We start from the raw sequence: 10,860 nt of genomic DNA, 5'->3' as shown, positions 1-10,860 counted from the left end.
TGAACCCTGTGACATGAAAAAAATGGGAATGATGAAAAAGAAGAAAATCTCAAATTTTCCATTGGGATTAGTACCCCCTCAGCTCAGAAGCTAGGTGTTTTATTACTCAGCCATCTTGCCCTATGGGTTTACAAATGAATCTGCTAATAAATTTGATAATATTTAATTTTACCATTGTTAATGTTGACTATTATGGTTATGGGTGATCACTGCAATGCAATTAATATTCAGAAAGACAAGATCTACCTTAGGCATGGCAAAATAAGTAGGTCAAGGATGGTTCTGCATAAAACACAGCAATCATTCTTTATCTTCTGGCTTTGATAATGCCTTTCGGCCTCATTAGGTTTTAAATTTTATGGCACATTGGCACAATTCAGGCCATGTCATGCCCTCTTTTTAGATGTAACCCTGAAAGAAAACTTTAATACACTGCTGACAATGGCTTTGTCTGCTTGAGATGCTGGAAAATTTGCAGGTCACAACTGGATTTGGGTAGTTATGTGAAACACTGCACTCATCCTTGATCATGAAAATCGATGACATTAGCATATTACAAGTAACCCTAACTTGTCATTTAAAATGTGTCATCATTAAAGTATGTAATAAACAAAGAGATATTTATTAAAATGTTTAATTCTGATTAAAAATTTTATAAACCCACTACGTACACACACAGACCTAATAATATAATGCAACCAAAACTATTTCACAAATTTCTTATTTATAATAAACACAACAGAATTAAGTGTATCATAGCACCATCAATAATACAAAACAAAGCACACACAAACATGTCTCCAAGCATTCATCATATCATTTGGCATTACATTAGCTTGTACTTTGATCTTGACATCAACTCTTTCCAAGTGTGAATGAAAAACCAATAGACTACACAAGCAGATCTGGGACCACAACAGAAAAGTGGAAGTAAGTGAGACCAGAAAGAAGAATGAAAATTTCTAGACAGTTTTATTGTATTTTTAGTTTTTAAATTGCTTTTGTATTTTGCTCAGAGCGCTATGGTCCAATCTCTGTTGAATAGCACAACTTTCATGCTTCTCAGAGCGCTATTGTCCCGAGTGGTTTCAATGCCGCCTTTAGGTGCTCAGCAAACACAGATGGCTGCCTGGTCGTGCGATTTGCACGCTGGACTGTCGTTCGGACTTATCAATGGTACCGGGTTCAAACTCTGCCTGCTCCCATCCACCGTTGTCCTGGGGGAGGTTTGGACTAGGAAGTAATTATCTTCAACTCTGACGGAACATCCGAAACATCCCTAACCCAAACAACTCTGCTCAAGTCAGGATTCAAACTCAAGCCCCTTTTGATAAGAAGCCAAGTGGTTTATGCCACTTGATTACACACCCCAGTATTAGTTTGAATTACAGAATCACTTCATCCTGTGGATTATATTTTCTGCAACCTAGAATTACTAAACTATAATCTACCACCTAAAATTACTAAACTATAGCCTACCCCCTAGAATTACTAAACTATAGTCTACCAACTAGGATTACTAAACTATAGTCTACCACCTAAAATTACTAAACTATAGCCTACCATTTAGAATTACTAAACTATAGCCTACCACCTTCAATTACTAAACTATAGCCTACCACCTAGAATTACTAAACTGAATTTTTTTTTAACAGGTTCAAAGAAACTAAAAATTGAAATTTAATAAATCAAATGTAAATTAATATTCATGTTTCGGTTCCCCAATTATGAGTAGAACACTAGAAAACATTAATCATTGTTTTATTTTGATTGATAGATTGTCTACGAGTCTTCAGAACACAAGATCATTATATTTTATCTTATCTTATAAAATACAGACGTTACTTCAATTCAAAAAAGCAGATGATTACGTCCTAGGCATACACTTAGCTCAAGCCTCCTGCAGTACACCAGGGAATGGAAGAGGGCAGGTTTGAACTCTGAACTATCCTGGTGACAGTCCAAAGCGTATACCACATACCATCTAAAATCATGAGATGAACCTGCCAAGCATTATAATTAACTAATGATTTTTTTTTCTGAATTTATTTCAACCTTTGATATGATATCAGGATCAAATTGCTGTACACGGCTAGTCGCAATAAGACTAGTATCCAACAGAGCATTAGTTCCAAAGACATTATGAATAGCTAAAGAAATAAGACACCACAATTGAATAATTAAATACCGGTACTAAAAATATTTACATCAAATTTTGGCCAAAATTTAACAGCAAAGAATTTTTAGCATGACTTATTGCTGATTAATGTCTTAATCATTGATTGATTAATGCATCTCTGGTTGATTAATGCATTTCTGGTTGATAAATGAAACTGAGCTTTTATTGCTGTTAAATGAAAACACCTAATAAAAAAAAGTTACCAAGCTAGTTTTTTTTTTTTAAAAACATTTCACACAATTTTCAAATAGTCTGTACCGTTACTTAGTATATTTAGTACATTTATTATCAGGGTCTTTGTGTTCCAAGAGAGTTTCATATCTTGGAGATGTTTATTTTATCAAGAATTGTTTTTTTTTATTATGACAAGTGGACACTCTTAATAAATTTATTTTGCAAGGATCAAAGTGGCTAAAGAATTCGTCATTTTAATAAATTATCACAAGAATGAAGAAAATTTTTAAAAATAGCTGTTTTAAGCGTGGCATATTTTTGAAAAATGATTGTACTTCGTTGTATGTATTAGACAAAGTTATTCAGTTACAATCAACAAGATTGTATTTTTTTAATCTTTAAGGCATGTTCACACTACATAAGCCACATTATAAATATTTTCACTTTCACACATGCTGGAAATGAATTTGTGAACTAACATTTAGAATTATGTGTCACTTTAAAGAATAGACTAACTTCATTGTTCATAATTTTTGATGGTATCGAATATAAATGTCTTTAAACTTATCAAAGCCTACTAGAACCCCTGCTCCGGCAATGTTGCGGAGAATGTTAGCTCCAGCGCCTTTCATTAGTGACAGGGCTCCTTCGTTTCTTATAATCTGGAGAGCACAATCCACCGAGCCTTTGTATTGAACTTTCTCAGCGGAGCGCAGCATCATCCTCCTGCGAATAGTGTCCAGGGGGTAAGCAATGAGGTTGGAGCTGACAGTCACACCGTAACTTAGAACAAAGGATGAGAAGAACCCTGGGTTTTCTCTGAGCAAGATGGGTTTGAGGCTATCGTAAAATCCAAAGTAACAGCCCCTATACACCATAATGGATATCACAGACACAACAAAACCTCTATAAAGTCCTTGAATCCCGTCTGCAGCCCATGTCTTCTTATAGACATCTATGACTCCAGTAAACTGTCTATTTGCTAAGGGATTGTCAGCATTTTTGGCATCCATAGCCAGCCTGGTCCTGGCATAGTCCAGTGAATACACAAAACAATTGGACAAAGCGCCAGCTATGCTGCCACTAAAAATATTTTTGGCTAACTTTCTTCCATGGGATTCACCGGGAACAGTTTTAAAAGCTGCTTTGATGTGATCTTTGAAGGCAAAGTTCATTGCCTGTGTTGGGAAATACCTAGAAATAAATGAATACAAATGAAATAAAAGTGAATCAATTAGGAATATTTGATCTTTAAAGTTAGTGAATGTCTATTTTTATAGACAGCTAGATGCAAGGAATGAGACAAATATACCAGGACATCAGAATACTGTATAAGTTTGCAGCCTAGATCCACTCCTGTATAAGATATTTTACAAAGAGAATTAGATGAATTACAGAAATGGGAATCAAATTAGAGCATGTCTTTCCACCCAGAAAAATGTCAGTTGTTAAGAGTAACAAAAAAACTAAAACAAATTAATTCCACTTATCTTATTCATGGCAAACCAGTAACACAGACTAAAAACGCAAAATACCTAGGTGTTATAATAAATGAAAAACTATCATGGAATCCACATATTGATGAAACTACAAAAAAATCAAACAAAGCATTAGGATTTATTAAAAGAAATTTCTATAAATCAAATAAGAACATAAAACTAAAATGTTATTTAACCTTGGTTAGGCCAATAATAGAATATGCATCCTCCGTTTGGGACCCCTCAACTCAAGAAAACATTAAGAAACTGGAACAGACACAAAATAGAGCAGTGAGATTCATAACAAACGAATATTCACATTTGACTAGAGTAACACCTTTAGTAAAATCACTAAATTTAGAAAGCCTTCAGGACAGAAGGCTCAAAAGTCTGTAGCAATCATACATAAAACACTGAACCATAATCTTCAAATACAAAAACAAAATTTAATAAAATACTCTGAAAGACACAAAGATAAAGGCACATTCCTCGTCCCATATGCTAGGACAAATTTGTACAAATACTCCTTCTTCCCTAGTGCTATTAGAGCATGGAATGGGTTGCCTGAGCTAGCCAGGAAAACCAGTGACTTGGCAGAATTTAAGTCATTGGTTAATATGCATGACGCGTAGGACGTAATCATCTTTTTTGAAGTAACGTCTGTATTATATAAGATAAGATAAAGATAAGTATATCTAGATCTAGATCCAGCTATATTAATATGTTTTGAATCGATAGCGCGTCAATATTTTTTTATTAAAATGAATGCAGGAATCTGGGATTCTTTTTTTGAATTCGACTTTTTTTAAGCTCCAAAATAATGAACTTCGAGCCGCTACTCACGCGTTCTTCATTTCTAGACTAGATTTAATTGCTATCAAGAACAAATCAACGTATAGATCTGGGTGCAATGTGTTCACCCCAACATTTGTTTTTTTTCCCCATTGGACGGCTTAGTGTGACCTCCGTGACCACTCATAAGCTAATTTAGAGGGGAAAAAAATGATAAGAAATGCGTAACCTGATGGGTTAAATTAGTATTTGCATACTGTCATTTTTTTAGAGATTTTGCGTAACGAATACGCACTTTGCATAACAATAGGCAGGTCTGCTATAAGTTGTTAGTTGAAACAGTTCTTACCAACATACAGTCTTTAGCTGACTGAGTTGATTACAAACACTTTCATCCTTACCTGACACAGTTCACAAAATTACTTCTCCAAAATGCCAAAAGTCCTTCTGACTGAAACGTTTTGACAGCACAGTCAAGGATTCCTCTGTAAGGTTTATTCAGTCTCCCACATTTAATGAGTTCGTCTTGATTCTTAAATGTCAAGGGAAAAAACAATATTGAAAAATAATACACACAAAAAAATTATTTCTTAAAACAAAAAAATTTATAAATTTAAAGTTATTTCTTTTTTTATATCTCTATGAGAATGATCCATGCCAAGTCAAGATAAATAAATCTAGAAGTAATTTCAGTTAACTATTAGACATCTTAAGTAATTTATTGAAATCAGATGATTGACATGCCTTTCCTTCTAGTTGGGATGGCTGCCTGGTCATGCGGTTTGCGCGCTGGACTGTCATTCAGATTTATCGACGGTCGAGGGTTCAAACCCTGCCCGCTCCCATCCCCCGTTGTCCTGCGGGAGGTTTGGACTAGGAAGTACACTATCTTCAACTCTGAAGGAACATCCGAAACATGTAAAACAAACAGTTAAGCCATACAAAAGTTGAAGTAAAACAAATCTCCAGGACCTGATACAATAACAAAAGAAATTCTCTGAGGACTGGGATCACAAGCCAAGAATTTCACACTTAACTTTATCAAATGTATTTGGAGAACTGGAGCCCTACCGTTACCAAAAGAATGGAGAACCCTATTTAAAGATAAATAAACTACCAGAGGACCCCAATGTGGAACAGCAGAAAAAAAGACTCACACTACTTTAGTACTTATCCATGACACAAGACTGCAAAAAAGCCTACAGCTCGGCAGCAAAAAGCTAGCTAGAAGGAAAAAAAAAGGGCTTCATAGTACAACTGAACATCAAGCCTACATTTAGTCGTTTGAATTTGCTTTTTATTTTAATTGTTCCTGTTGTCGTATATCTAAAAATCTCTGTATTGTGTTTACCTGTATCAGTAATTTGATTCTCTCTAGGGGAGCTATAGATGTCTTTGAAATGACAGCAGCTGAACCAGATAGAAGAAAGTTCTCTAAGAATCCTAATGTCATCTTTTTGTCTGTCATCTGCCATAAATAAAAAAAATAAATATATATAACAAAAAAAAATCCGTTTAAGATCATATTTTTTAAATTTACTTATCAATTTTCAACAATTCCATTCTATTCAAATGTGAAATAAATAATTTGATCTAATGTCTCTGGTAGCATTTTAGGATTTTATTTGTACCAGTATGTTTAATGCCTCTGATATGAAGAAGCAATATCTCCAGTAACGTTTATAGTCATGTCTTCTCCCATGCCCACATAGTATACTGGTATATAGATGTTATGTCTGTGGTAGGATTTATATTTAAGTGTAGTGTATACTGTAACTATTTATATCAAAAGATTTTAAGATTCTAGCTTATAGTAGATCTAGTACCTTGTAGTTACTTCGATAAACTGACCTAGATCCATTTTTTTTTCTCCCGAAAAATGGCTGAAAAGTGTGTCAGCACATTTTACCCTTTTTTTAGGGGTGGTCATTTCCATCAAAGTTTTAGCATATTGTATTTGAGTTGAGGACTAATTATGATTACTTTTTGTAAACATAAGATATCAGAGATAATTTTTATTTGCTTTTGAAGCCAATCTGGTAAATTTTTCTTAACAAAAGTTTATGTGAAAGTTGACATTTTTACAACTTTTTTCCTATAAAAGTTACAACAATGCTGTTTGCTACAATAATTTATCATATTATGAAATGTGTATATTTTAAATTTCATTAGATTCTCTTGGCGCACTTTAAAGATATTTGATATTAAAATTAACAAAGACAAAGAAGGGTAAAATTTAATTTTTAAATAAAATAAAAGTCTTTATAGTTACAACAATCTCACTAATTCTATTGAATTTAGCATGTTAATATATATCTGTGTGCTAAGTTTGAACGTTGTAGCTTGGCGCACTCTTTAGATATTAATTTTCAAAGTTGATGGTTAAAATCTATTTTTAGTAACAACCAACACAGTGATTTACTGGAAATGGTCAATTTCTGTCTATCACGAGCTATTTTTAGAAGCACACATACTGTCACATAGGAATTTTTCATTTAGATTAACTTTTATAATGTTTAAATGCTAGATTATGGAGAGGGAATGTATCTTTATTATAATGACTTTGTAATGTGCAAATTTTAAAGTAAAAATAAATATTTTAAAATAATAATTAATATTAAATAATTTTTTTTCATATTTTTAGCTCAGCGAACTATTAATTAATTATTTTTTTCCGTGTGTTGTTTTTCTCTATAAGTATACATGTAAATTAATAGTTAATAAATGAGTACATTATATTTTTAAAATGATGAGCTATTACTGCACAAAATTTTAAGTAAAAAATCTTATAATAGCTTCTAAATAAATCGCAAGGTTTCTTTTTTATTTTATTGTCCGATGCAAGAAATTTTTCATTTACGATCTAATTTTTAAAGCATTAAAATTCAGGCATTTTAAAATGATTAATTGCCAGTGCACTACAAAAAGGTTTAAACTGTTTTTATGAAATTTATTAAACTTATAGTGATTAAATTTTAGCAAATATTTTTCTGCGCAGCGCTGTTTTCATTTATAATTTATAAAAATTATCTATATGATGCATATAAATAGCTATTTAAATACAGTAGAATTATAATTAAACAAAATAAAACACACTACAGATCTCTGATTTGTTTTATTAGTGAATTTTGGGCTCATATGATGACGAAATCACATTTTTTTTTTTATATATTAATTCACTTTTTTTCAAAGATTTTATTGCTTGGTCTTATTTTTTAAATTTGTTTTAACAGAATAAAGGTTAATGAAAAAGAGTGTTAAGTTTCAAACCCATATCTTTAAGACTTTTTATAATACAGTTAATTTAAGTTCAACTGTCAGTTGTTTCGGTCACAGATTTTTTTTTTGCTTTACAAAGGCTAAAGAAGGCTAATTTTTGGCCACTAAAAATTTAATAACTTCCCTCATAATTAACTCAGCAATATAAAATTGGTATCATTGGAAAGCATTTCTCAAGTTTTATCTAAACAAATAGGTTCCACTGCATTGTGATCATTTTGAAATTTTTATCGAAGTACCTATACCTTGTAATATAAATAGGGCCTAATATTTAATCAATTAGTGCAAGTAGTGGACTGGTTTAATAGTCTAGATTTTAGATCTATCTACTAGATCTAGAATCTAGATCTTCTAAATCTAGTCTACAATATCTCTATGTCTACTAGATCTAGATTATAGATTTTATTTACTAGTTACTAGACCTAGATCTACTAAATAATATAGATCTTCTATAATATTATATTTTATTATTATATCTATCTATATCTGTAGATTAGATTTAGCTAAGATTTTAATTCTAAATTTATTGTACTATTACTAGAAATTAACTAGAATTTAGAGTCTAGAAACTACTGTGTCATTGTGTGTCTCAAACACTTCAAACAGTCTTACATTACATGATAGATCTAGCTAGTATTTAAATTTAAGCATACTATATATATATATATATCATACTCTTAGATCTAACTTCTAGATCTAGTCCTAGATCAAATCTAGACTCTATAGATCTTCCCTAGTGGCATGGTGCCATTTAATGATTAGAGTTAGACTAGTTAGAGCATGCCAGCAAGGAATGGGTTGCCTGAATCAGCAAGGAAAACCAATGACTTACTACTTAGTCTTAGCAGAGTTTAAAGTTTAAGTCATTGATTAACATGTAGACTCTATGACTAGACAGTAAATTGATGCTTAGGATGAAATTTTTTTTTTCTAATCTTCTCATTTAGTCTAAGTTATATGGACTATTGACTATAATAATTATAATACTAACTAATTTAACTAATACCGGTATATCTGTCTAGACTCTAGTGTCTCTAGACTAAATTCTAGATTCAGTAGTTTTTTTAAGTTCAAAATTACTTAGAAGTACTGTATGGCAAATATTACATTTTCATACTTTATTTGTAGTTGTTGAAGAATAACAATCTATCTGAGGTAGAACACATCAAAGATGATGACATTGATAGAGCAAGAGATCATATCTTGTTAGGCACCATGTGCATTCCGTTCCTTTGCGCTGAGTTTTTAATAAATTAATAAGTCTAAAAGTTTGCAGGAGAAGTGTACGAATAAATAAATGTAGTGATCTAGTGATTCTAGTATTTCAAAGATTTCTATTTCTAGTATTAACAAAGATGGAAAACCTGTGATGTCGAAGTTTTAGATTGAAGTCTGTGATTAAATAAAAAATTACATAATTCTACATCTAGACTTTAATTATACACACAGTTTTACATCTAACCTTGCCCGACTTTATGTTTTGAAATAATAACTATGAGGTTCGCTTCAGTTAAATGATTGGTTTAAGTTGAAAATGCAATTGCTCATAATGTTACATCATTGTAAAAAACAAGGACTACAATTTTTAAAAGGTCTATGTTTAATCTCATGCGTTTGGTTAAAATTTAATCATTAAGAGTTAGTTCTCTTGCTTTCTTTGACGCACCCGGAAGGAATGGGGGAGTTTTATTTTTTAAATAATAATAATAAGGTTTGTCTTTGAGTCCGAAGATTAATGAGGAATGCAGTATTTCCCGTGGCTACACATCCTTAGCTATGACCTACATATTTTGCCATTCCAGCGCAGACATAACCATTGTCTGCTGGTGGTCGATTTAGATTTTCTTTTCGCCGTCTGCTTGTGTCATCGGAGGCGGATTTTCTTTTGGCCTCAACAAGTTGAGTATACAGCATTACGTAACTTTATAATGACCGTCAACCACATCACAATGATCATAACCACAGGCCAACCACGCCACAGACCAAATCTTCATGTCAACCACATCACAAACTCCGTAAACATGAACAAGTCATGGTGTCGAAATGTCTCCCTTTAGCTCTGCCTTTCTTCCTGACTTGCTCTTAGCAGAACTGAAATAAAAGTGATAATTGAATTAATATAAATACTGATGCTTGTCATAGCATCGAAGCTTAGATAAATAGATGAGGATGAAGGGGCGATGCCGATCTGGAATAGCCTACACTAAAAGAATTAACATTTCGTAGAACTGATTAGGATTTAAAACATAAATATAAATACTAGTATGAGTGGCTCATGTCATATATTCACAAACACGCAATCAAGTCAAAGAAAAAGAGTGAAATTAAAAGCAACACAGAAAATATTTTGGCCAGTAGCGTAGCTAGGGTATAGGATGCCCGGTGCGGCTGATTTTCAATTAATGAAACAAAACTTCCTAAAGTTTTTCTTTTTAAATTACACAATAATGTGTTTCCATTGTTAAAGTATTTGCTAATTTAAAAAAAAAATCTATTGTACAAAAAGATAGCAAATAAATCTGTAAGAGCTTAGACAAAACTTTCAATAATTTTGTCGAACTTTTACCTGCTTTAGTTCAATTTAAAAAAATTACCAACTTAGTGAATACTAAATTTGTCATCGTCGATCGCAAGTATTTCTTGATCAACTTTACGTTGGAAAAACATCGCATGTTGGCAGCATCATTACCGCAATTAGTGTTAGAGATATGCCAGTCTAGATGTTGATAACTGGGAGTTATCTAGGTTTTTTTTTACTAGCCCCTATGTTTTTATTTCATAATATACAAGATCTCAACTGGTCCTTGTTTAGTTTGGATGCTTCTAAAGAACCTGCAACCAACGGTTGAATCCTTTTTCGCACGGTTGAATCCTTTTTCACACGGTTGAATCCTTTTTCGCACGGTTGAATCCTTTTTCGCTCCAGGTGAAATTCGTTTTCGTCAGTGTCGTTAGTAA

At 32.4% G+C, this 10,860-nt stretch overlaps 1 protein-coding gene across 3 annotated transcripts; it reads right to left on the bottom strand.

Moving 5' to 3' along the window:
• Positions 1-618: 618 nt before the first annotated feature.
• Positions 619-9,444, bottom strand: LOC106053044 (uncharacterized). Of its 3 annotated transcripts, none has more exons than XM_056042832.1 (4): positions 9,365-9,444; positions 5,975-6,091; positions 5,025-5,155; positions 619-3,547 (listed from the first exon to the last, which is right to left on the bottom strand). In XM_056042832.1, the coding sequence occupies exons 2-4, from the start codon at positions 6,089-6,091 to the stop codon at positions 2,878-2,880; spliced, it is 918 nt and encodes a 305-aa protein (XP_055898807.1). In that variant the 5' UTR covers positions 9,365-9,444; the 3' UTR covers positions 619-2,877. The 3 variants fall into 3 exon arrangements, with proteins under 3 accessions (XP_055898807.1, XP_055898806.1, XP_055898805.1); XM_056042831.1 differs by lacking the exon at positions 9,365-9,444 and adding an exon at positions 9,020-9,149; XM_056042830.1 differs by lacking the exon at positions 9,365-9,444 and adding an exon at positions 9,010-9,148.
• Between the last annotated feature and the right edge of the window lie 1,416 nt (positions 9,445-10,860).

This window comes from Biomphalaria glabrata, chromosome 9, assembly GCF_947242115.1.
Source record: "Biomphalaria glabrata chromosome 9, xgBioGlab47.1, whole genome shotgun sequence".
NCBI lineage: Eukaryota > Metazoa > Mollusca > Gastropoda > Planorbidae > Biomphalaria > Biomphalaria glabrata.
Note: the sequence above shows the minus strand (reverse complement) of the source record. Positions and strands in the feature narration are given on the sequence as shown.

Bases quoted from the DNA above. Each gene is read 5' to 3' on its own strand.
- LOC106053044 (XM_056042832.1), bottom strand. From the start codon at position 6,091: ATGACAGACAAAAAGATGACATTAGGATTCTTAGAGAACTTTCTTCTA. The intron at 5,156-5,974 runs GTAAACACAATA...TTGACATTTAAG, and splicing joins GAATCAAATTACTGATACAG to AATCAAGACGAACTCATTAA. The intron at 3,548-5,024 runs GTAAGGATGAAA...ATTTATTTCTAG, and splicing joins AATTTTGTGAACTGTGTCAG to GTATTTCCCAACACAGGCAA.